The 27804-nt window shown below is 44.2% G+C and overlaps 1 protein-coding gene and 1 non-coding gene across 13 annotated transcripts in view; both read right to left on the bottom strand.

Annotated features, from left to right (window-relative positions):
* Positions 1-27804, bottom strand: part of DENND1A (DENN domain containing 1A) — a 499929-nt gene that overhangs the window by 187204 nt on the left and 284921 nt on the right. For 11 of the 12 annotated variants that reach the window (XM_066256258.1, XM_066256259.1, XM_066256266.1 and 8 more), the window contains one exon: positions 23224-23269. The exons of the other annotated variant lie outside the window; for it this stretch is intronic. In XM_066256258.1, coding sequence (XP_066112355.1) covers positions 23224-23269 — 46 coding nt within the window. The remainder of the gene's footprint in view (positions 1-23223; positions 23270-27804) is intronic. 12 annotated transcript variants of the gene reach the window in all.
* TRNAA-GGC (transfer RNA alanine (anticodon GGC)) lies at positions 15351-15426 on the bottom strand. The gene has a single exon. It is a non-coding gene; the product is annotated as a tRNA-Ala (tRNA).

Genomic DNA, 27804 nt, shown 5'->3' with positions numbered 1-27804 from the left:
CCTGATGAAATGTCCAGGGCTCCTCGTTGCCTCCTCTGCAGTCTATCAGGATAAATAGCTAGCAGTGTGCTAGTGGAAAGTTACAAAAGCAGCCTCGGCGACAACCTTTCTCACTAGTATCACACTTCAGAGCTCCTGCAGCACTTGCACAAAGATCTTTCATTTTCAGCGATGTAGCTGCAGGTGAGGTATCGCCATTCCCACTGCAGAGCTGAGAAACTGAGGCTCAGAGAGGAGAAGTGGCTCCCTAAGGTTATGTGGCTACTCTGTGACCACTTCCTCTGTAAAAACAGAAACTGTGACTGTTCTCCTTACTCCACTTCCCCCCTGGGGCTGCTGGGCACAGTAGGACTTCTAAATAGTAGCTATTATTATTATTTTTTATAGTACAGGCATCAGCCTAGACTAGTCTAAAAGCTGTAGAGGAAGTGCCTAAGGGCAAAAGTCCTCTGGCCCTTGTTGGTAATTGCTGGGTTCTCACTTCAAGACTCCAGCAGTAGAAATAGGACCAGAAAAGGAGCCACAAGGGACTGAGCTCAACTGGGGAGACCTCAAGGACTGAGCTGACGGCTGCTCACATATATACATACATACACACACACACATAATATATATACACACACACATATACACATACATATACACACAATATATATATACACACACACGTATACACACACACATAATATATATACACACACATACACATACATACATACACACACACACACATATATACATATATCTTCTGACCTTCCAAAGAGCTCCAGACACAAGGGGGCATGGGGCCAGGAACTGGAGAGGCTGCAGAGGCAGAAAGGCTCTCAGCACATGGGATGCTGTTCGCAGACCAGCCCTGGCGCTATCTCTGCATTCCCAGCGGCCCGGCAGCACAGCCAGGCCCTGGGGGGCTCTCCACGGATGGGCTAGGACAGGCTTTTGATTTCTTCCCACTCCTGACTGGAGGACTTGCTGGTTAAGCTGTGTGGAGTGTTTACTTTTCCCACAATGGTGGCAGGCTGAAGAAGAGGGAAAAACCTGGCCGTTTTTTATGACTGAGCAGGCCAGGGTCGCCTTAGTAACTTAAATGCCCAGGCACCAGCCTCCAGGCAAGAGCTGGTCGGCAGTTTCCTCTTACAGGACAATGCTGTCCTCTCGTTGGGCAAGACCTCTTCCAAAGGGGCTGGCATGGACTCAAGGACCTTCTAGAAGCTCAGCGTTCCCAAGGAAAGAACCGAGGCCCCATCAGCTGGAGGGTGCCTTCTCCCTGAAAGGGTCATGGAAACAAAGGGAATGAAAAAGGCAAAACAAAAAGCAAAACAAAAAAACTACTCGAACTGGGGGTGGGAGAGGGAGTTGCTGATGCAGAAGGAAGTTGGACCCTTACTGGGTGCCAGGTTATTTAATCCTGTCCGTGTTATAAGGCAGATACTATCCTCCATCACAATGATGAGGAAATGGGGCCCCGAGGGGTCAAATAAACTGCCCAAATCACATAGCTAGGGAGTGGCAGAGTTGACTTTTGAACTCAGTGTGACTCAAAAACCAGACTCTTTCTAAAGATTGTCCCAGCCAATGCTCAGAGTTTACAGCAGGTACCTAGGCAGGGCACGCACACTCATGACCTACTTTCTCTTGCCTTTTGTATCATAAAAATTTTATTTTAGCCAAAATTTTATATATATATAAATATATATATTATAAAACACATCTATATAGATAACAGGTAGCAACAGTCAGAGGAAAAGGGGGGATGGAGGTAGGGGAATGGGGGCAAAGAGGAAAACTGCGGGTAGAAAGAGACTGCGTGGGGCATGGGCGCATGATGCAATGTGTAGAGGGTGTTATATTGAGTGGGACACTGGAAACCATGTCAACACAATAAATTTTTAAAAATTATATATGCTTACTGTAAAAAAAAAGGAAAAACACAAAAGTTCAAAGAAGAAAACTAGGGTTACCCTCATTTCTCCATTTGGAGATAACATTTGTGAGTTTCCACATTCCTCTAACCCAAATACTACTTTTAAAAAACACAGTTGAGACAATTCCTATGTTTCATTCTGATTCTCTCATTTATTACCACATAAGCAACGCTCCACTTCATTAAAACCTTTGTAGGTCCTGGCTGGGTGGCTCAGTGGTAGAGTTTAGGCCCGGTGTGCGGATATCCTGGGTTTGATTCCCAGTCAGGGCACACAGGAGAAGCAACCATCTGCTTTTCCACTCCTCCCTCTCCCCTTTCTCTCTCTCTCTCTTTCTCTTCTTCTCCTGCAGCCATGGCTTTACTGGTTCAAGTGCATCAGCCCTGGGCATGGAGCCTTTGCCTCGGGCACTAAAAATAGCTCAGTTGTGAGCACAGCCCCAGATGGGCGGAGCATTGGCCCCAGACAGGGATTGCCAGAGGATCCTGGTCAGGGTGCATGTGGCAATCTCTCTCTCTCTATCTCCCCTCTTCTCATTTGGAAAACAAAAAACAAACAAAAAAAAACTTGTTAAGATCATTACTAATTGTTACAAAGTGTTTCATTTCATGGAAACAAATTCATCCAAGTCTCCTTTTTGGCTGTTATATCCAGTTGTTAAGAAATTATTACATGTAATATTGTGGTGAAATCTGTAGACACAGAGCCTTGGACTTTAGGATGGATTCCTGGAAATGAAATTTACTTTCTACTTCTTAAGAAGTGTCCCTCTCAAATTCGACTTTAAGAAAGATAGCTTTACTTCCAATTATTTTAAAGTCATTTTTCCCACAGCTTGTGTTTCCTACTCTAAGTGAAGAAAAATCAGCAAAGACGCGAGCAGATGTCAAAATAGTCCTCCAAAAACCCTACCCAATTAAAACACTTTGAGTACCGCAGCACACCGAGATGGCGCTCCGGTAGTGTGTCCCACCAACACACTCCCTCTCATTTTAGTTACAACATATGCCAAAGCTCCTGCCAGCTGCAAACCCTCCCTCATCAGACTCTATAGGCTTTTTCTCAGAAAGAAAAAAGGAATACTCACATGCAAAGTGGCTTTCCAAATGGCATTTCTTGCACAGAGAAATACACAAAAATGGCATCATCCCATAAATATTGTTAATCAAAAACGTCTTTCCCTTTGTGCCTTGTCACAGACAGACTGAGCCTGACCCCTGCCTTTCAGGACAGGGAAGGGGGAAAATCACAGTATGCGAGGTGGCTGGGGCAGCTGAGAGGAGTAAGTGTCACCTTGGGTTGCCCCGACCTCGTGGGTTCCCTGGGGCAATTCGCTCAACCTCCTAAATACCTGAGGTTTTCACCCTTAACATGGGGATCATGACAGTGCCCCCTGTAGAGCTGTGAGGATCAGATAAGTGAGTGTGTGCAAAGGAGTCTGTATGATTCCCAGGTCATCTGTAGTGGCCATTCGACCAACAGTGGTGCTCTTTCCTGTCTGTCCCTTCTCCTAGGTTCCCGAGAACCCAGCCGAGCCTGACAAACCTCACTCCAGAAGGCCCGAGATAGCAGTAAGTCTGCCTTTCCCTGGGTTCCACGTGATTATTCCCATGACCAGAATAAGAAGTCAATCTAGAATTATTTATACAGGTATTCAATTCTTCCCCTCATCTATGGGCTTCTTGGGGTCACAAGATGGATCTCTATTCTTAGCTCCTACCCCAACTAAGGCAACTCTTGAATGAACGAATGAATGAGAACCAGTAGAGCCTAGGCAAAGAGCACAGAGTCCAGCAGCTGGTCTGAGTTCTAATCCAGCCCCACCACTTACCAGCTGTGTACATATGGATATTTCAATCTCTCTGTGCCTCAGTTTCCTCTTCTCTAAACTGGGGATGATAACAGTGCCTACCTCAAAGGCTTGTTGCGAAGATTATATGGGTTAATCTTTTTAAGGTGCTTACAGTGGTGTCTGGCACATGAGCAGTTTAAGATAAGTATCTGCTAAACAAAAAGGAATAATTTTTTGAGGGAAATGGGGATATTCTACATCATTACTATGGCAGTGGTCATTTCACGAACATAGAAAACTGTCAAAATTCAGTGAATCATACACTTTAAATGGGTGGTTCGTTGTACATAAATTATACCCCAATGAAGTTGATCAACACATAAGTACTATGTCCAGAACACAGAATAAAATCTACAATGGACTATAAAGAGTAATAATGCACGAATCACGGTGAATGAATGTTATGAGATGAGGTGTTTTCCCCTAGGCCGTCACCCAGTGTGCATTCTGACTGGCAGCTGTGCTTGGCCTCAGGCCTGCCTCCTTCCTGTCTTAGTCTAGCCCAGGATTTTCTTTTTAAACTTGTTTTCTACTTATGCCCTCCTAGAATAAACATAAAAGTCCAATGCCCCTAGAAATCCTGATATCCTTCCCTACACAAAGTGGAGTCCATTTGAGAATCACTTGACTATAGCTAAGAAGGCTTTACTGAGCCTTACTTTCTCCAGTTGGTATATGGAAACAATGGGTTTCTCCCTTAATATATAAAATACCAACTACATTTGTTAAAATCACACCAGCCCTCCCCCACCCCCCAGATCGGGGTGATCCTGTCTGTCCAGGAAAGGGATTGGGCAGCTAGTGACAAAAGGACAAACTAGGAACCACGTCTTAAATGAAGAGCAAGGGCTTGCACTGGTGATGTCATCCAGGGGTCCAGAGGTCAGGAGCACGTGGTGCTCTCTGACTGAGGGGCTGAGGCTAGGCTGGAAGGCAGCAGCTGGCCCTACGCCCCTCTCCACCTCGGCCCCTCCACTGAGCTCTGGGCTTCCTACGGAGGTCGTGGGTCGGTGAGTGGCACCCATGGGGTAGATGAGCAGACACGCAGTCTCTCTGTTGTCCTTCACCAGGACCGTCGTACTTGTGGGCAGGGCGGGTCGTACTTGTCCCTGCATCTCCAGTGCCCAGCATCCTGCCTGCACGGGGAACTCACTAATTAGAGAACGAATGAAGTACTGTGTCTGGACCCGCTCTGCTGGGAGGCAGGCCGGGCAGCAGATGTCAATGTAAGCCCAAATGGACAACATAAGCCCAGCGTAAGCAAACTGGAGTTTGCTTAAGGAAGTGCAATGGGAATAACAATAATGATGGCAATGATAACAATCATGTAACGTTACCATGATTAATTAGTGTAGAATTAATTCACAGTTGACAAAGAAGGTGAGATAGAAGTTAACATGGTGGTTAAGATGACCGTGGGTTCTGGAATCAGAGAGCCAGATTCAAGCCTTGCCTCTGCTCCTGCATTGGTTTCCAGTAAGTTCTTTACTTCTGACCCTGTTTTCTTATCTGTAAAATGGGGTACTGCCTACCACACAGCTGTGTTGAGGGTTGAGCTAGTTTGTGTAAAGACTTTGACACAGTGCCCGATTGCAGTGAATGAGCAGGAAGTGGGGGCTATGAAAGTGACAGGTATATCAATAAATGGCGTAGAGTTCCAACACTGTAAGAATTTAAACACCTAATTTTCAGACCAAAGCTTACGTTCAACTCCCACCAACCTACCGTTCTTTCCCTGGCTGTCTTGGAACTATGAGCATGTTCCTGGAGCCACTTACAACTGTGCTACCTTGGGCAAACCTTTTAACCTCCCTGTGCCTCAGTTTCCTCATCCATATAAGATGAAAAGAGTACGGACACCCAGGATAACGGTACCCCTTGGGTTGGAGAAGAATGCCTACAGGAGGGGCTTCCGGGGGTGGGGTTGGTAATATTTTGTTTCTTGATCTAGTGGCAGTTACATGGGCGTGCCTCCCTTGTACAACCTCATCTTGCTGCACACTTAGGATGTGTGCACTTTCCCCCATAAATCTCATACTTCAGTAAAATGTTTACAAAAAGTAAGAAATACAAACGTCACCAGATTGTTTTGGTGATTAGATGAGTTTACAATATAAATACAGTACTAAGGATAGCATCTAGTCTATAACAAGCACTGGGTATTAACTATATTATGAAAAACAATATAGCAATATTTCTGTTGAGAAAAAGGATTCAATCTAGAATATTTCCATTAAAAATTTGTTTGCAAAGGTAGACATCTCCAGAACACACATGGCTTCTTTAATCTGTCCTGCCCCTCTCCAGTGAGGAGCAAATCAGTCGCATTCTTGGGTACTTTCTGAGAGCCGCTTGCAGTCTGCAGTCAGCTTGGCTGTGTTGGGAGAGCAGCAAACATGAATCAGGTGGGCTGGACTTTGGATTTTATCTTGTTTAATTCCTACTCAGGATCCAGGGCAGGCTATTTAAACCTAGTAGAACCTCAGTTCCTTCATCTATAAAATGGGGCTATAATGATATACTACACAGATTTCTGAGAAGGTTAAGTAGAAAGAGAAAACAGAAATATTTACTTTGCACCATGTGTCCAGAGTGCTGACCCTGACCACGGGCGGCCTTCTCCCACTGCTGTGACCACCCCTGAGGCCAGTGAGAACAGCCTTCTCTCCGATGGCCAAGCCAGCACCTGAAGGCAGCACCTCTGAGACCGGTACCTAGTCCACCTAGCAAAGGGGCCGGGCGCAGCCTGACTTGCTGCAAGGACACTTTGCTTCTGGAGGATGCAGCCCCTCTGGAACCTGAGGGTTGTCACACCATAACATGCTTTGCTTTGGCTCAGAGGAAGTCCAGAGTTCTTCCCTCTATGAGAGAAGCACACTGACAGGCTCCTTTGACAAGTCCTCCAGCTTAGAAGCACACTGACTTTGTCTTTTTTAAGCCTGACTTCTTGGCAGTTTTGTTTTCTTTTTCAATTTTGAAAGGTAGGTATGGTTAAAATGAAATCAAAATAATATCTTAATACAGGGGTCGGGAACCTTTTTGGCTGAGAGAGCCATGAACGCCACATATTTTAAAATGTAATTCCGTGAGAGCCATACAACAACCCGTGTACATTACATGTTATCCAATAAAAATTTGGTGTTGTCCCGGAGGACAGCTGTGATTGGCTCCAACCACTCGCAATCATGAACATGAGCGGTAGGAAATGAATAGATTGTAATAAATGAGAATGTTTTATATTTTTAATGTTATTATTTTTTTATTAAAGATTTGTCTGTGAGCCATAGGTTCCCGACCCCTGTCTTAGTAGTTTGTCAATCCAAACGTTATCCTTACTGACTGACCATTGCTGGGCTTCGTGCAGTCACCGCTTAGGTTAACTAGACTGGTTCCATGATGCATGGAGTTGCAGCTGACCCTACAGGTGCCTGTGCAGGCCAGGACGGTGTGACATGCTCTGTGTCCCTCCTCTCACTGACTCTCACCACAAAATGAGAGCTTCAGGCTGATGTGCTCCATCCATGGCCCAACCCTTCACGTATACCTCTCAGTGCAATGCTCATGACACCCCTGTGGAGAGACAAGGCACCTGAGGCTCACACAGGTAGAGTAACTTGTCTGAAGTCCTCCAGCTTAGAAGCGGTGGAGCTAAACACTGAACCCAGTGAAATACCAATACCTTTGTACTACCCAACTCATCAACAGCATTACTGAGCAATCATTACTAGATGTTTGTCAGGCAAGTACCAGAGAACAGTCCCTTAAGCAGCGTGGTGGTTAGTCCAGGCTCTACTAAAGTTCCCAGAGGAGAGAATTTCCTACTGAACATCATACCCATTTGATGGATGAGAAAACTGAGGCTAAAGAGGTTTAACAGTTGCCCATATTTGTACAACTGGCATTTGTCAGAAAAAGGATCTGAAATCTGGGTTTCTTATATATGCCAATGCTCTTCCCACTACGCAGCACATATACACCCTGCTCAAACGCACACGCAAGTACACGGGCACATAACAGAGAGCAGCACAGGAGCTGGTGGCCTCCAGGAGGAGAGGAAACAGAAATCCGAGGGAAGGTGGAAGGGACAGGAAGAGGAAAGGCAAATATTCAGTATTCTAAACTCGTTATTCCCTCCTGAAATCTCGGATACACATAGAGGGAAGAGTGGCATTTTCCTTCCCTTCCTCAGGACCCAAAGGTCACTGAGCTGCCAAGCAGTTGATAAACGTAGTGGTTTTTCTTTGGAGCCAGGAGTCACTGATTTGCTCCTTCCTGCTCCGCAAAATTAAAAATCCAAGCCCGACAGTTCAGAGGACCCCGAAAACACCGCTGGAATTTCCCAGTGTGCTTTAAACAGAAACAGAAGCTTGGCAGGGGAGGGAAGTGCTGTAAGCACCTCCTGGGTCAGGCCAGATCCACTCCTCACAAGGTAATAAGAACTGAATCTCATTAACAAATCCAGAGATTTCCAACCCAGCTCAGCAAAGGGGCTATTTCTCCATTCCTGACCATCCGTCCATGGACATTCATTCATTCATTCATTCACCCAAGATTCCCTCATTTGTTCAGTCAGGCATCAGTCAGTCATTAGTGTCAACTTTATGCTCAGTCTCAGGACAGAGAGATGACAAACATAATCGCTAACCTCAAGGGGCTGCCAGTGTACTTATGGGAGGCGATGGATAGGGAGTGGTGGGATACATTATAACCAGTAAAACTAAGAAAAGGCCTGGTGACGTGTAGTAGGAAAGGCCTCACTGGTGGAACATCTGCATTCATGTGGAGCTTGCCTGAGTCCCTCCCCTGGCTGGTCCTGGACCCAGGGCCAGGAGTCCCCAGGGCTGGTGTCCTGGCTCACTCACTTATTAGCAGGATAGCTTTAGAGACTTTACCTCTGTTAGCATCAATCCCCCTCTCTGTGAGGTGGGGGCCAGGCCCCACCCTCAGGATTATGGGGAAGGAGAAAACAGACAAGGTGGGGCCTGCGTGTCACCAAGCGCCAGCCATGAGGTGGAGGCTTGGGAGTGCCAGACGGTCTCCCTGTAAGAGCTTGGTTGTGCCAGCTCTGGCGGGGCTCATTCTGGAGTCCAGCCTAGCACAGCCCCATGGGCCACAAGAGGAGGGGGGAGCTCACGGACACCTCCAACCCTGCTGGTATATAGCCCACTGCTGGAGACTGTGTCCTCAGGGGTAGAAGTGGACGGGGGAGGGGTCAGCGCCTTTCAGCACTGCTGCAGAGCAGGGAAGGTGCAGGGCGGGCACCTGGTCACTGTGGAGAGGGCCCATGCAGTGCACCATGGTCACCTCTGTCCACAAGGCCCTGCTCATCTGTAAAGCCTTCCTGACCACTTCTCTCCGGTCCCAGACCAAGCACAGTGGGCAGCATACACTGGGCCCTCAATTAAAACTAGCCCAGTGATGTTCATGTGTACCTGCCACTTTTCCCTTCAAATAACTGTTTTAACCTTACTACCTTCATATATACTACAATAATGCTTACCATGGTCATCTACAAATACTACAGAGTTTTAAATACTGTATTTTTAAATATATTACTTCATTTCATCATCAAAGCAACCTCATGGAATAGGTATTATTATTCCCATTTTACAGATGAGAAAACTGAAACTCCTTCCCCAGTCCTAGAGTAACAACAGAGCTAGGATTCTAGCTAGGGAGTGCCAGGCCCCAAAGCCCAGTTCCCTCATCCCTTCTGTGGAGCCCCCTCTGCTTTCCTGGCTTAGCAAATACTGAGGACACTGCCCAGGTCACAAATTTCTCTTGTTACATCCATAGACAGATTTATCACAAGCTAGAGATGCAATAGCAAACAGACTCGAAAAGCAGGGCTGTTATCATAATTTTCTTCTATATACACTAAAACACTTCACACAACAAAATAACTGGGCTTGAATTCTAGTCCTGCTAATTGTTAGCTGTGTGACTGTGGACAAGTTACCTAACCTCTCTGTGTCCAGATTTCATCATCTGTACAAGAGGGCCAGCACAACGAGATCACAGGCCTGTGAATAATGAGTGCAATGCATCTGGCAGTATTTCAAAAATAGTATCCATCCAATCTGAAATGATGAGACTTAAATTTAAGAGTTTCTCTGGGGATATAAGGAGATGTTGATTCCCTAGTCCTCAAATTGTTTGGGGTCACTTCCACATAAAATAGGGCCTGATTCCCCCCACATAACTGCCACTTGCCATCATTCATTCATCACTAAGCCCAGAAACCCGGACTTCCCATCTCCACCTGCCTTTTATTTGAAATGTCAATTTTTAAAGAGTGGAGAGGTTGGAAACCCACTTTAACAAGCACACTGAAACATTGTTTATTGCCCCTATAAACATGGCTTAGTGAGAATTACGGACTTAATCAGAGTGAACTTATCTCCCGGTGAAAAGGAACACTTTAAATTTCAGAAATGGCACCTTCACTGTGAAAATCTCTTAACTTTTCAAACAAACTACAGGGGGTCTTAAACATATGGGCAGTAAAGGGGTAGCCGTTACAGTGATTTGTCTTGCCGAAGAAAGAGCCAAGGAGCCCTAAAGGTCCATAACAACTTTAAGATCTAGAAAAAAAATGCTTCGAAATCATATTCAGGAGACATGTATCTAAAACCACCCGAAAGGCCTGCCTGGGAAGCGATGTCTGCACAGTGGCTTGCGGCTGCCCAAAAGAAAGGCCCCGGAGTCCGCGGAACAGGGGCAATTTCACGAGCAGCAGCACACCTCTGCTCCTGCACATTAGATGAAGCATTGAGCAATTGGTCAGATTTGGTGACCCGCTTTTCAGAAGAGAGGGGCCACCTAAATCCCAAAGGCAGCTATATGGTTTGAATGATTGATTATTTTTTCTTTTTAAACAAACTATTCCAGAGGATGAGGTCCCGTGAAGGTCCCAACTCCCCGATCTGAAGCTTCATTAGGGCAGCTCTGATTATTCCAGGAACGGTTTTCATAAAGACGTCTCATTTTGCAGAGACTGTATCAGCCTGGATGCCAGAGGCAGGAAAGGCAACAGATATAAAATTTTATTATTTCAATGCCCCAGTAGCAGCCAGGAGGACTTAATGAAATCACCAAGATTTACAATCTGAAATAGCTATTGCACAGACAGATATGATTAAGGGAGCTGCGCCCTCTGACCTTTCAACCCTTTGATCCTCGCACAGCAGGTGGCCTGGAGCCCCCTCCTGGGCATCTTCCCTCTCTTCCGACACTGCTGAACCTTGATGTGCAGCAAGCCTGACCCTACACAGGTGACTCTCATGCTGCTTATCACCAGCAGCTGCTGCTAATGGAATGGCCAAAATCACTCGGCCGCGCGATCCCACCCCCGAGAGGGGGTAGAGGAGTCCGCGGCGCAGTGTCCAAATGGTGCTGAAAGGATGTTCAGGACTTGTTTGGCAATGCTTGACAATGTCATTACCAAAAACTGTTCTAGAAATGGATTTCTGTCTCCTCCAATTTATACTTTGAGTTAGAAAAAAAATCACCTTTAAAAAAATAAATCACAAATCTCAAAAAAAAGAGAGAAAAAAAAGAAATCAACCCCGAAGTCCCAAATGCATCTCTCAGAACTTCCCTAAAACCATGTGCAGCAAATTTATACCAATGAAAATCAAAACAATTTTTGGAAACCTAAAATTGACTGTTTTCAGTTCCATGAAATTTCATTTAAAAAAGCCCATATGCCAAAATGTCCAAATTCTCTTATTTTTAAAAATTGGGATGACTTCCAAAATCATAGCTATCTTTTTCTTCCTTTTTTTTTCCTTCTAGAGCTAAGGATGGGTAATGTGCATATGTACTTATCAAGCTTCATAATTTAACCCATTCGGCCAGCATAAAATAGTTGCAACAAAAAGCTGAAGAGGCAAGCTATAAATTATCACTGGATCTTTCAAAACAGTGGATGCCAAGGTTTAACATATTCTATTTGGTTAAAGATGTGTTCAGGAATCTAGGCAGTTCCAATCTGAAGGTTGTAGTTTTGTCAGATATTTAGGTTTATGGAGGGAAGAATGTTAGGCAGGACAGATAAACCTGTGGAATGTCGGTAACTTCCAACCACAAACGAAAACCTTAGTGTCACTGTTCATCATATTAGGAAAAGCCCTGAGCCAATGCCTTTGATTCTGAAGAAACATAATATGGTAGCCCCCCTCTCTGTCTGGCCATTAATGTCTGAACTCAATGGGCAAAGGAAAAGTCCACTTTTTTGGTAACCTAAGTGGCATATATCTTAAATAGTCAGCTTTAAATTCATTTTGAAATCATTCGAGAATCAAACACGATGTAAGGAGAGGTTTATAGACTTGGATTTTAGTCACATGTTTCTCATGTTTCTCTGGATGTTTAAGCTTAGTACAGAGAGTAGTTTATGGAGAAATCAGTTTAGCAGGAAAAAAGGTATGGTTACTACATAGAGTAAAATTATTAAGCTAGCTTCTTCAGAGATACCTATTGGAAATACTTCATTAATTACAATACCTACTGTTGAGTGAGAGCCTACTCATGTGCATGGAACTTTATTCATATTGCCTTGAGCTGTCATCATTTTAAGGCCGTTATCCCCATTTTGCAGATGGGGATGTTAAGGCACACATACACAGAAGCTCACTGACTTGCCCAAGTTGCACACAGACAAATGGTGGAGCTGGGATTCAAACTCAGGCTCACTGTCTGCCCCCAAAGCCTATGGTCCATCCACATTTTTCCCAACAAAAGCAAACCAAAAACAAACAAAAAGACCCAAAACAATAACATGCAATAATTTGTGCAGAAAACGCTGGGTATCAGCTTGCCTACACATTGCTGGGGCTCATTTAAAGGCCTTCTGAATCAATTATTTTAGGTCATTAAGAGGAAGTTTAATTTGGTTGACAAACACCCCTACTGTGGTGACCTCACATATCAACAACAAATGCCTGATGGTCACAAACCCGTACCATGAGTCTACTGAGCATGGTGTTAAACAAAACCACATGTGCCTGGATTCCAAGTGGGATTTGACTAGGCCAAGGGTACTGCTCTTCAATCATCATGCTGCTGGTCTCTGAGCTCCCACAATGGCCCCGCCCCTAATCACTTGCAAGGAGTTTATGAAAAGGAGTCACTAGTCCTATGTGGCTGTGCTCAGTTAAAAGTGCCTTTAAGCTAATGTCAATTTAGAAAGTCACTCATTAAAAAATACAAAAAGAGGCTGAAAAAGGGGGCAGAGCCAATTTTAAACAGATGTTTTTGAGCTTGTTTTAAATAAAAACGATCAGTTCTATGCACATATAATATTGATACAAATATACAGTAATCCCCCCTTATCTGTGGTTTTGCTTCCCACGGTTTCAGTTACCTGCAGTCAACCATGGTCTAAGAATATTAAGTGGAAAATTCCAGATAGTTGGAGAGAGAGGGGGAGAACACATTCACATAATTTATTTTAATGGAATTAATTATGCAATTCATATAGGGCTGACCTCTTAATAACTGATATTTCTTTTTTTAAAATATTTTATTTATTGATTTTTTAGAGAGAGGAGAAAATGGGGGTGGAGGTGGGGACCAGGAAGCATCAACTTGACCAAGCACAGGGCTTTGAACCTGCAACCTCAGTGTTCCAGGTCGATACTTTATCCACTGTGCCACCACAGGTCAGACCACATAATTTTTATTACAAGTATATTGTAATAATTATTCTATTTTGTATTAGTTATTGTTAATCTCTCACTGTGCTTAATTTATAAATTAAACTTTATCATAGGTATGTTTGTATAGGAGAAAACATATACAGGATAGAGCACAAGTTGGTTTACAGCTGTTCATATGGCAAATAATACAATAATCAGTAAATAACACCAATTGTACATAAAAACCATTTATCCTTTTCTATTTATTAATCAGTGTATTATTTTCCATATGAACAATGGTAAGCCCACTTTTGCCCCACCCTGTACAAAGTTCAGGACGACCTATAGTTTCAGGCATCCACTGGGGGTCTCAGAACATATCCCCTCATGGGTAATGGGAGACTACTGTGACAACTTCTATTTTTTGGTACCTGACCCATGGTAGGCACCAAATTTTCTCATTTACTCCTCATTAAAAACTCTTATGAAGAGGGGAATCCACCATCTTATAGGTGAGGAGTCTAAGGTTCAAAAAGGCACCTTAACATCCCATCTGCAAAACCTGCACCTCCCTCAAAGGGCTGAAGAAGAGCAATTGTATGGCTCAAATGCCATGTATAATGGTAGATCCTCATTCAATGGTCGATATTACTATTAAGTATTTCTAAAAGACATCTCTTAAGAGAATAACATAGTAGCAATTTTGTACAAAGTGGTCAAACTGTGTGACAGTAACCATACTTTTATCTCCTTGCTAAATCAGTCCCTCGTTTAAACAAAGGTGCATGTTTGAAGTCATGCAGTAGTGGGTGGGGCTAGATTTGAGTCCACGTCCACATGACGTAGAGCCCGGGAGTTCTTTCCAGTCTGCTACAGCTTCCTACATGCTGCTCCTTATCTTCATCTGACAGGAATTTGATTATTTCAAGCTTCTCTTAGTAACAATTTATAAACTTTAAGTTTTCTTTGACGTCAGTTTAAACATTGTTGAAAGGATCTTACATAGAACACTGGGGAAGTGATGATAGAAAAACCGGAAAACAAAAACATCATTGATGGTTTCTCATTTTCTACTGGGATTCTCCCTCACAACTTACTCAGTTTTCCTAAAATATAACCGAGGCTTATCTCATCTCACAAGAGAACATTTTGGTCACAACAAATTAGACTGAATGCAAGAAATACATCAGCCAGAAGTACTTGTTCCTTTTGATTATATAAATACTGCTAGAGCTTTAAATAGTTTTTTTATTAATTAATTCCAACATTAAGGTAAGTGAACTTAGGATCACACTCATCAGAAACACAGATGCCAGGGGGAGGGAGCTCCCAGAGGGACCTTGAGGTGACACCAGGCTCGTCTTCAGGCCCCACGTGGGACAGAGTTGCTCAGTCTCCACGTGGAATGCTCTGGATGAGGCAGAGACTCTACGTGACAATTTCGCATGAGAACAAAGACCATGCTAAGGAAATTCCAACAAGATCAAATTACTGACCAATTACATTTTTCCTTATACAATAGAGCAAGCACCAGGGTTTCACTGATCTAAACTTTCCCTCCTATTTTTATATTACTGACTGTGAAGAGTAATGTTTTGTATGGTATCTTTATTTATTTATTTATTTATTTATTTATTTATTTATTTTTGTATATTTCTGAAGCTGGAAACGGGGAGGCAGTCAGACAGACTCCCACATGTGCCCGACCGGGATCAACCCAGCACACCCACCAGGGGGCGATGCTCTGCCCATCCAGGGCGTCACTCTGTTGCGACCAGAGCCACTCTAGCACCTGAGGCAGAGGCCATGGAGCCATCCTCAGCGCCCAGGCCATCTTTGCTCCAATGGAACCTTGGCTGCGGGAGGGGAAGAGAGAGACAGAGAGGAAGGAGAGGGGGAGGGGTGGAGAAGCAGATGGGCGCTTCTCCTGTGTGCCCTGGCCGGGAATCGAACCCGGGACTTCCGCATGCCAGGCCGACGCTCTACCACTGAGCCAACCGGCCAGGGCCTGTAAGCTATCTTTAAAAAGCTCTTCACATCCACTATGTCAGGGGTCAGGAACTTATGGTTCGCGAGCCAGATGTAGCTCTTTTTATGGCTGCATCTGGCTCGCAGACAAATCTTTAATAAAAAAAATAATAATGTTAAAAATAGAAAACATTCTCATGTATTACAATCCATTCATTTCCTACTGCTCACGTTCATGGTTGCGGGTGGCTAGAGCCAATCACAGCTGTCCTCTGGGACAACACCAAATTTTTATTGGATAATGTGTAATGTACACGGGTCGTTGTATGGCTCTCATGGAATTACTTTTTAAAATATGTGACGTTCATGGCTCTCTCAGCCAAAAAGGTTCCTGACTCCTGCACTATGTCAATTAATTCTCTCAACTCCTTGAGATGGCTAAGATAATCTTTTTTTTATATTTTAACTTTTTTATTTTCTATTGAATGTATTAGGGTGACACTAGTTAACAAAAGGTTCCAGGTGCACAATTTTACAACACATCATCTGCACACTGTGTCTGTCATGTGTTCACCACCCCAAATCAAGATCATCTTGGCAGGGAAGGGAGCCATGGCGAGGCTAAGGAACCCAGCCCTGGTCACAAGGGCACTCAGAGCTTTTCTCTGCAGAAACAGGAGGCTGACAGACACGAGCTCTCCAGTCCCCTCTCCTCAAGTCCCAGGGCATGACACAGGCCACCGTGAGAAGGAAAGGCAGAGGGGCCTCTCTACCTAGGACAGGAGCAGGGCCAGCAAAGTCCACACAGCCTTAGGGACAGTGCACAGATCATAGGCTCTGGGGAGCTGAGGGGTCAGGTGCAAATTATACTACTTCTCTGAGCCTCAGCTTCCTCCATCTGCAAAAACAGCTCTCTCCTACTTGGTAGAGAGAAGCTGAAATAGGCTCACAAGCGAAAACAGGTAAAGGACCTGACACGGTGTCTGGCACTGAGCAGGGACTCAGAAGATGTTCGTTTCCTCCCAACCCTTTCCCTTTCTTGCTAAAGCTCTCTCCATGACTGACTAAAACTACCAGGTGGAATTTTTCATGCAAATGTCAGCTTCTTATAAAGCAGGAGTATGGCAAATTAGCACTAGCAAGTAACTCTCACACAGAATTTCTCAACTCTTATGAGGACACATGTACAAGTCACCACTGATAACGGAAAATAATTACGGCTCAGAGTTTTGCATCAATTGCAGTATTAACAAGTGTGCACTACATTTCACTACTGTCTACCTATGATTCTTGCAAAGAAACAATGGCAAACCAGAAACACGCTTCTTCACTCACTATGCAACTGTTTAAAGATAAATATCCCGGCCTGACCTGTGGGGGTGCAGTGGATAAAGCGTGGACCTGGAATGCCTGAGGTCGTTGGTTCAAAACCCCAGTCTTGCCTGGTCAAGGCACATGAGAGAAGCAACTAGTTTGAGTGGATGCTTCCCACTCCCTCCCCCCACCTGTTCTCTCTCTCTCCTAAAATCTATAAATAAAATCTTAAAAAGTTTAAAAAATATCACCCCAAAAGATTAAAGCCTTTCTGCGCCAGGGTGAAACATGAGTCCCCGAGACCAAGAAGAGCTGTGACCTGGCACCTGGGTGCTCTCCCCAGAGTGGCAGCTCGGCGCTGTTCCAAGCACTTGGTTCATCTGCAAAATTCACTTCTTGGAGCCCCAGCTAAGCCTTCCCAGATGGAGGACGGCGAGGAAGGGAGGGACTGCTGTGAGTGTGGCCTGTGCCCTCATGCATCCACCCCAGGCCTCCTGAAACTGCACTGTGGAGGGTGGTAGTGAGTGCCTGTGCCTCACTCCCCCGTTCCTACCACCTGGAACTATCACTTAGTGTGTAACCTAAATTTATACCCTCAGACTGGGCTGCAGAGAGAATATCTAATTCATAAAAAGTACTCGGGAACAGGGAGGAAAAGTCAGAATCTAGTAAAAGTGGTGCTTAAAACCTCGAAGAAAGCCATCACTACAAACACTTCTGCCACAGTTTGGTAGCAAGGGGACCATTCAGAAGCATGGGCTTGGGACGCTAACATCTGAATTTTATATACATGGTGGTGGTGTGTAATTTACTTAAGAATTACCTTGATCTTTACAAATATCAATTTACTTTATTAACACGGTTAAGCAGTTTCCAAGTATTTTATATGGAAGGGCTGTGTTTCTAATGGCCCAGAAGGAGAAGGCCTGACCATGTCCCTCCCCTATTTACACTCTTCAATGGCTCTCCATTGCCCTATAAAGTTCAGACTCTTTCACACGGCTTACAAGGCCCTGGATGGCTGGCCCTCGCCTGCCTGCCTCAGCTCTCCTCTCTCCCTTCAGCCCTGTGTTCCTATCAGACACTGAACTGCTGATGCTTCCTGGAAAGCTCCATGGGCAACACTTACAAGTCTCTGTGGATGCCACTACCTGCTCCCCCAGCTGAATTCCTGTTTCTGGGTTAGTTTCAGTTCAGGCAATCCCTTCCTCTGAGAAGCACAGCCCTCAGGGCTCGTTTTGGGTCCTGTACTTGAGCTGATGGCATCCCAAATTCACTGCAATTACTTTTTGCTTGTCTACATCTGCTCTTGACAAAGTCCATGAAGATGGGATTATGTCACACTCACTATTCAAAAAGAACTCCTAGCAGGAGGCCGTGGCCGGCACACAGAAGTCTCTCAAACATTACTGCAGAAGGGGATGCTTACTGCATCTCTGCTGCAGGGCAGACACTGGAGTACGCTGGACACACAGGACTCAATTATGCAATCCACCACAACCCTAAGAGACAGGAGGGCAACAACTGCTGTTACAGATGAAGGCGCTGAGAAACAGTGAGACCAACCATCCTGACTTAACTTACTACAGCAGAGGGTGGTCAGCGGGGGATTATTGGTGCATTGATGGAATTCTACAGAAGTGCCACTCCCATCCCTGGTACAATGCTGCCAGCACTGCCAACCAGGAGAAACGGCAGGCACAAACAACTTTGTTGAAACTCTCTTTCCCAAGGAAGTGAGAATGATGATGATGACCCTTGGAGCCTAAAAGTCCCTGAAACACAATTTTAAAGCCATCAACTTAACAATGTAAATGGTTTTAAGGCCACTGATGAAATAAAAACAGCAATGGTTGCTGGTCTTCATTGAATCCTATAGGTGCCAGGCACTGTGCTAGGCACCCAGCAATCATTCTCTCACTGGATCCTCCAACAACCTAATAAGGGAGGTATAGCCAATGCCCTGCTTTACAGGTGAGAAGGAAGCTCAGAGGTCAGTGACCTTGCCCAGGGTCACACAGCAGGAAGCAGGGGAGCCAGAACCCTGCGCCCATGTGCTGGCCACTCCTCCTCCAGCCTCTCGGGTCCTGGCGGGGCTTCATGTACAGGCTGGCCTGAGCCTCTGTCTGGAATGATGTCATTGCTACCACCTCTCCTTCCTCCTTCCTGACCATTCCACCACCGGGAATGACATAAAACACCCTGATGTCATGCTGAGGCCTTACACCAAGCACTGTTTGTAAGGCTTAGAAAGAAAAGATCTTCATTTATTAAGGAGAGCAGCAGCTACCAGACCTGGCCTGGCACCTACGACCAGACCTGGCACAGAAGAGTGGCCACAGAAACATCTCCCAGACTAAACTGAGGAGCAGAGAATAAAAGGAAACAATCCCTGTGTAATCTGGCCATGTTTTGGTATTTCTGAGCTGCCAGCTAACACGATCATTCTCTCCAAGAAACTAGGTCTATGCCAATACCCTTGGCTGTCCTGCTAACTTACCACTAGACTCAAATTAATGTTTGTTTAAATGAGATAACGATATAAAAAGGCAGAAGGAGAGCTGGGGAGGATGATGAGCTATATACATGTCACTGTGGAAGGAAGGCAGACGCTGTAAGGGGACTGGGTCACCATTTAACAAATAGCGAGAGCACCCTGTAAAGAGCATGACAACTAGAATTAGGTCTTTCCTCAAAATAACATTTTTCAAATGAGAACACTGGGTTATAATTTGTATTTCTTTTCGTGCAGCAAATTTGAGTGTCATAAAAATGGTTAAAAAGTCTTCCTATGGTAGCTTTTTCTAAACTTTTATGAACATCTGCCACATTCATTTGAAGTTTAAAAAATTCTGGCACATATGCAAAGGCATAATAAGGTGCCTATAGCTTTCAAGAAAAAAAATAACAAGACAGTCAAAAATAAGCCTTTTGCAGAATTGCCAGTAAGAAACTAGTGAGCAGGAGGAGCTGGGCCTCCCAGGCGCCTCCTCTGAAGAGTTCTCCCCCCTTCGGCCCCAGGTATGAGCACCTCCTCCAGTAGCACGGCCCATCGTTCCTGGAAGCAGTCTCCCAGGAGCATCCCTGTCCTCCGAAGAGTATAGCAGAACCACACAGAACCGACCAAAAAGCACACCAAGAGTACTCTGGGTTTGTGCTGAAATCGTGCGAGGAGACTAGAAGACTGAATTCCCAGACTGGTGGTCCACAGCTGCCCAGCACACCCAGGGGATGCTCCCCTGCTCAAGGGGCGTCTAAGCTGGTCTCTAGCGTGGGGCCACCGCTAGGCCTCTTTTTCTTTCTGTGTTGACCATACAGGAGTTCAGTGTGGTAATTGACAGGGCTAAGATTTACCTTGGCTAGTGCATCCCCAATCTTCTCACTTAAAGCCTTTCAAAGGCTGAGCAGAGTGGACTTGCAGCCATTCACCTAAGTGCAAAACTCTGTCTCAAGTTTTAGCTTAAAATGTATGCATATTTCGCATAGCATGTTTTACTAACAAAAGGCCTTGTTTTAAATTTAAATACAGTCATATAAAGGTTAAGAAAGTTTGCTCTGTCCGTCTATAAGTAAAGCATGCTGCTGGGTTCTCTGAGAGCAGTGAGGCCCGTCAGAAGGCTCGAAGTAGCTCCGAGTTCTGGCTTTCGCAGCACACACTCGGTCCTGCTGGTCAGAGAGCACCTGCTGTGCCCTGCTGTGTGCTGAGGACACTAGGAGAAGGAGCCCAGTCCTTGTTCCCAAAGAACTCATGCCCCAAGGGATGGTGAAGAGGGACAGGGAAGCTACTACCCAGAGCAAGAGGTACAAAGTGGGAGGACCTCTGGGAAGAGCTGGAGAAGGGAGGGCATAGCCATGCAGTGGTGTGGGGTTGCGGTTGGTTAGGGGTCAGCGAGCACACCGGCTAACGAGGGACACCGAGAAGACAGAAGGCTTGACAGCAGCAAGACTGGGCAGAGTTCAGGGGCAGTGAAGAGGGACACTGGGCGGTAGACAACTGAAAGAAGAGTGACCCAGTAGAAGTCAACCCACTAACCGCTGGGGACTATGAACTGAATTTTATATTCACCTTCATACCTCCAGAACCTAGCAAAATGTCTGGAACATAAGGGGCTTTCATTTTGTTTAGCAAATGAATGAATAAGGCTGTGCAAGAATCCAAATGAATGAATAAGGCTGTGCAAGAATCCAAGAAAAGCAAAGGAAAATGTCAATGAAGGCCATAAGGATGGAACAGGGCGAGAGACATGTCAGAGGCATGGTGACTGTTTGGAGAGGAAGAACAGGCAGAGGAGTACTAGGCCATGCTCAGGGTCCCACTGTCAGGCATGGCACCACTCGCAGGGACTGGGGTGTGTGGGGTGGCCAGAGACACTGAGCCTGAGACATCTGCAGTGCATCCAGGTGAAGTTCAGGTGGCACTTGAAACGCTTGGACCTGCATTCAGAGAGGCAAGCCGCAGTTAGAATCCCAGCCGAGACAGACCCAGGTCACCTTGGAAGCTGAAACAAAAACCCTTAACCAAGACGGCATGTCCAGAAGGAAGACCGGTCAAGGCCAGGGAGCTGGACAGTGAAGGTAAAGGGACACGGAAAAGCCTGGCCAGAAATGTCTGGTGGGCAGGGGGGAGGCGGAAAGGAGCTGCAGACTCCAACAGACCACATGGTCTTTAGATTAGTATTTTAAACTCGGTAACAATTGGCAGTAAAGGCCTATTAGAAGGTGTTCAATTTAAATTTTTCACACAGGAGCTTTGACTACACCCCCAAACTTGACAAACAAAGGTAAAACACAGAAGAAATCTCTTCAATCTGATTTAAATACACCATCCAAGATCGTCCACAAACTGTGTACTGTATGTGCTCAGGGCTGGGTGATGACAAGGAGGAGCTGTAACAGAATGCAGGAGCCACATGGCCGTCCTGTCAAATTAGAAATTTGAGCAGATTTCTGTGGTCTATTTTGATCAAGATTCTCAATGTCAAACAAACAGGTTTTTCGATAACCAACTTGTTTCATTTTCGTAAGCACAATAGCACAGTGTGCAACAGTTAGCGAAGAAGCAGGTGGTCCTCGTCGACGTGAAATGAAGGGAACAGAAGAAGAGAAGTAGCACTTCCTTTAAGACATGCAAAGCATCATCACAGACGGATATGGCTTAGATTTTCCCTCTGAGAGCTTATCTCCCGTGCAAAATAGGCAAGCCCCCCAACTCCCACCCCATTTTGCTCTGGTACAAATTTAACCTCTCTCCGGAGGAGGGAAAAGCTTAGGGTTCATATCTACAAACCAATGGCACTTACAAAAGCACAGATAAGTCCTTTAAAAGAACTGCTATCTAATTGGTACAGCCATGCAGAAAGCAATCTGGCAGCAGATTCAGAGCTTTGACCAAGCATTTCTACATTACGGGTTCTATGCTAAGGAACTAAGTCAAAATGCAGATAAACCCTTATGCATAAAGATGTTCACTGAAATGCTATTTATATTGGTGAAAAATTATAAACAATCTAAGTGTTCTACAATAATAGGAAAATAGTTAAGATGTGATACATCCAAACAGTGGCATGACAGGTAGACATCTAAAAATTATTTTTACTGAGAGTATATAAAAACGTGTAGAACTCCCCATACCATAATATTAAGTGACATATAAAAACATAAAATTATATATGTATAAAACTCATATCAATTACATCAATTACATACATTTATACAAACTATACATTCATAAAATAAAGGCCAGGAAGAAGAAGAGTAAAATGTTATCTGGTTGAATTTAGAATAATGGTATTGTGGATAATTTTAATTTTCCTCCTTATACTTCTATATACCCTTTAGACCACATTTTCTACAATAAAAAAAAATGTAACCTTGTTTCAATGGTTTAGAATAAATATGATTATTTTTTAAAAGAACTGTGTATGTTTTTTAAGGGACAGAGAGTCAGAGAGAGGGATAGACAGGGACAGACAGACAGGAACGGAGAGATGAGAAGCATCAATCATTAGTTTTCCGTTGCACATTGCAATACTTTCTCATATGTGCCTTGACCGTGGGCCTTCAGCAGACCAAGTAACCCCTTGCTCGAGCCAGTGACCTTGGGTCCAAGCTGGTAAACTTTTGCTCAAACCAGATGAGCCCGCGCTCAAGCTGGCAACCTTGGGGTCTCGAACCTGGGTCCTTCCACATCCCAGTCCAACGCTCTATCCACTGCGCCACCACTTGGTCAGGCAATAAATATTATTTTGAAAAGAAAATCATTTCCTTTCCCTTGTTCAAACCCTTGAAGACCTTTTTCCTCCTGCCTTTTTGAACTTCACTCCCTCACTCGTGAAAACTGACAATCCTGGCGAAGAGGAACAACACAAGACCTTGCCCTGTGGGAACCGCTCAGCTGTGTGCACAAGGTGCTGCTTCCACATGCTCCTGCTTGGAGAGCTGTGAACTGCAGACCGTGTCTTTTCCACTGCCACGCAGCAAAGCAAAACGGCAAGCGGGGGGGGGGGGAGAGAAGCCGACTTACCTCCATTAGACTTAAATGGATTCCTATGAGGTAGGGCATGGGAGCACTGTGAAGAGAAACAGAGACACACAGCTGCTTTAATGTCTGTTGCTTCCGACAGAAAATTACAGATGGCTCACTATTTGGAGAAAAACTGTTTTAATAAACGTATGCACAGTTACATTTCCTTTCACAACAAAAATCCTGACATGACATCTTGTTCCCAAGCCTAGAAACTTCAGAGGAATTTCAAAGTGCGGTGGCACTGGGAGCCGCACGGGTGGGAAGACAGATGCTGGCGTCAGCACGGAACTGGCAGTTTGGCAACTGCACAGCCTGCGCTGCCGTATCTTCAAAATGGGGCTTGGGCCCTGGCCGGGTGGGTCTGTGGACAAGGCATCACCCCGGAGTTAGGAGGTCATGGGTTTGATCCCAGGTCGGGCAATATGAAAAACTATCAATGGGTACACACATAAATGAGACAACTAATGAAACAATGAGTTGATGCTTCTCTCCCTCTCTACCTAACCCTTTCTCAAATCATTGGAAAAATTAAAAAAATAAATAAAATGAGACCTTGGAAGCAAACTGGTAGTTTGCTATCAGAATGAGAAAAAAAAAAGTACATTGAGTGATATACATCCTGGTATAAAGGGAATTATTATTGCTACACTTACAACAGAAAAAACAGTTAACAAGGTTTAAGGGAGAATAAAATAATCTTTTATTTGCAGTCTCCTTCTGCCATCAGGAGTCATGATCTGTCTACTCTGACTTGACAAAGCACATGGAGAGCCACCAGCAAGCACCTCGGCCCCAGCTGCACACACACCATCAGATGACACTACAATAGATAAAGCCCCTTCCAACTCCTTCATTCACAGGCAACGGGTTCCTAAGTTGCTGACTGAGCAGGAAATGAGAACGAAACTCCAACGGTCTGAAGATCTGGGCATAAGGGATCGACTTCCTTTGGTTCCAGGACTCTGTGTGCCCGTGTATACACACACATACACTATGATTTGTTTACTTACAAATGGTAAATGTGCTGGACATTGCATGAGAAAGTTCAAATTCATCTTCCCAATCCACACAACAACCATACAAGCAAGGTATTACCCCCATTTTTCAGAGGAGGAGATAGGTCCAGAGAGTTAAATCACTTATCTAATGCCACAGAACAAAGTCTACGGCAACCCTAGAACCTGGCTTCAAAGTTTCCTCCTCTGTGCCAGACAGACTTTGCAATACCAAACCTAAAATCCCCAGGCCCAGGAACCACATGACTCTTTTCTTGGGGGCAGAGTCAAGGAGCAGGGAGAAAGGGAGTGATCGCCAAGTTTTCTGCGTCTCTCCAGCATACGATACATCCTGTGAAAGGCACAAAAGGGTATTTTATGAGCCTCGGGGAAAGATAACTGGCTCAGATGGAGGTGACCGGTTCCTTTCCCCGACGCAGCTGGGGGAGAGGGAGCAGGCCCACAGGACTGGCTTTCGTGAAGACAGTGTTGGGGAAACAAGAAGGGGTAACAAATGAGAAAGGAGAGGTTTGCTTCCGATTTAATATTAAGGAGTTTAGGCTTTTATCCTGAAAGCAATGGATAGGCAATAAAGATTTTTTAAACATCAGATGAGCATTTTAAAATTACTCAAACATTTAAAAATAAGAAAGGGCACAATTCCTTCATTACCATTCAACAAATAAACTTCTTCAAGCAAAAATCCTTCCCCAGAATATAAAATGTCCTCCTTACTACAGATCTCAGCAGTGATATATCTTGGGAGCCTGTAAAACAGACTTGAATATTAGCTGCACAGTTTGGGAAACTATTCTTCTAGAAGACTTTTGTATTTGACAATAGCCAAAGAAAGAATTATAACACAACTGCAGTGAAAGTGGAGTTGTCTTTTTTTCTTTCTTCTTCTTCTCTTTTAAAAAAAGGTATCTGCTGTGCACATTCAGCTTCTCTTCGCCTCTAGGGGCAAGGAAATGCCCTACGATATTTTTTCCTCTTAAACTGTAAACCATTAGTTTAGCTGCCAGCTACACAAATGCTCAAACTTCCCAGTGTGCCTGGCTCTGCTGTCCAAGTTTTTTCCAGTGTACACTGAAATGAATGTGTTTCTAATTAAGTACCTTCAGGGAAACGACAGCTTCAATGTCAAAAATACAAAGTCTGAACCCTGGCAGGAAGTACTAAGACTACAAATGTCTCATCTAGTAGAACCTTGCCTGATGTCATGAAAGGAGGCAGGAAGAGTGTAGAATCCCAGAAAAATGGCCACTTATTAAGGTGTCCCAAAGCACAGCCTAACACATAGGAGGGAGCAAACCTCAAATCTGTAATGTTCAACCAAATCTTATCAACTTTTCCAACTCCTACATTCAATCATGCAATTGACCGATGACCCTGACTTTTAACTAGCATTTCGGAACTGAAATTCCAATAAATGAATTAACTAATGCACAGAAAAAGACATTCCAACAATTGTGGTAAAAAGGGTGGAAATAAATACCTATGGCAAAAGCCTCGGTATAATTCAACACAAACACAGGCTCTTATCTGAAAGAGAAATATTTTCTAGAATTTTAAATATGTATGTCTTAATGCCATGCCCTTTTGTCCTGCAATAAAAATCAATGCTATCCCGAAAGCGAGGAAGTGGAGTCTTCCAGAAATGACAGCAGATGCCAGAAGGAACAAAGGGGGACGCACTCCTCTGTGGCGCTAGCGAGGCCTTTTTGAAAGCTCAGTAACTGTCCAAAGAGTAATTATGGCCTATCCTAGAAATGTAGTTTCTTAGCCAAGTATTGTTAGGGCTGGAACAGCTCTGTATTTGGAAAATATTTAAAACACATTTATTCTGAAATCACAGCAGTTCTGTTTTTATATGAATGCAAATTTAGACAAATACCTTTTACATTGTTGTCATTTGCTTACAAAGCCTCAGATACTTCCCTGGATCTACCGTAGTTTTCTCTGTGCATACACTAATTACAAATTCTAAGGGGGAAGAAAGGGAAAAAAAAGAAACCCAGAATCTCCTTAACAACTTAATGTAGCAAATAGGTAACTGGTAATTCTAGATGTGGCCTGAAAACAATTTCTAGCCTCATACTACCACAATAGTCATTGTTGCTACTGGGTTGTTTTCTTTGGAAATCTATTTCCTATGGCTTTTTATTGTAAAGAGAATTTTCTCCTGGGGGGAAAAATCACTCACCTATGATCGTGTCATCTTAACACAACTACTTTTATTTTTGTCTTAGTCTCCTCCAATATTGGCCCACATTAACAAACATTTTTATCTTTGAAATCACAGACTGCATGTATTTTATTGTCTTCTCCTTGGCTACATTAACATTTCACATATTCTACTATAATCTCTGTGATTATTATCTTAAAAACTGTTATATCCCACAAAGTACCAATGTATACTGTAATTTATTGAACCCTATTTCTAGAATCGGACATTAGGTTGCTTCCATCGTTTCGCTATAAGTTACAAATAATAAAAACAAACAACTTCATGTGCATGAATTCTCAAACATGGAATAAATAAGTCAAAGGGGAGGACTATTTGTTACATCTTGGCAAAGTGTTTTCTAGAACAGCAGTTCTTATTGAGGTAGAAATCTCTCAGAACTGCTGCAGGGATTAGAGATAATCAATCTATAAAGCTCCTAGCACAGGAGCAGCACATGGTAGGCTCAGAAAGTGACCGTCATCATGTCCAAATGGGGTCTCTCGGAGCCCCTGCAATGGCTGGAACCTCTGGACCCATTCTCTTGTCGCCCAGAGAATGGCTCCTGTTCTTGCCCCAGTTCTGATGGACACCTGGCAAATCTTGGTGAGGATGGTTGAGACTCCATGATGAATGTGGGGTGCTAGACCTACATCCTCTCTACACATGGGTCTCTCCAAGAATACTCTCCTGTCACCTATCTACTACTGAATTCAGTAGGGTTATCACTTTCTTCAGAGAGCAACCCTTACTTTTTTTTTTTTTTTAAGAAAGAGAGAGAGACAAATAGACAGAAAGAGGGAAAGAGATGAGAAGCATCAACTCATAGTTGTGGCACTTTAGTTGTTCATTGATTGCTTCTCATATGCGCCTTGACCAGGGGGCTATAGCTGAGCCAGTGACCCCTTGCTCAAGCCAGCGACCTTGGGCTCAATCTAGCGGCCATGGGATCATGTCAACAATTCCACGCTTAAGCCGGTGACCCCATGCTCATGCTGGTGAGCCTGCACTCAAGCTGGATAAGCCCATGCTCAAGCAGACGACTCAGGGTTTCAAACTTGGGACCTCAGTATCCCAAGTCGATGCTCTATTCCCTGTGCCACCACTGGTCAGACAGGACAACCGTTACTCTTGATGTTATATCCTAACAAGAAGGCAAAAACTACTAAGTAAACTATGATTTGTTACTTTCTTATCATGTAGAATGACAAATTTTAAAAAGCACCCATCACTCTTGGGCATACATTAAAAGAAAAAGATAGCAAGATGAATTGGTTAAACTATTCCTAAAAAAAAAACATTCTTCACATTCAGAGTCTGACTCAGTTGAATCATATTTTCAATCAGAGTCTTCGA

This window comes from Saccopteryx bilineata, chromosome 2 (assembly GCF_036850765.1).
Source record: "Saccopteryx bilineata isolate mSacBil1 chromosome 2, mSacBil1_pri_phased_curated, whole genome shotgun sequence".
Taxonomy (NCBI): Eukaryota; Metazoa; Chordata; class Mammalia; order Chiroptera; family Emballonuridae; genus Saccopteryx; species Saccopteryx bilineata.
This window is presented reverse-complemented; position numbering and strand designations above follow the sequence as displayed.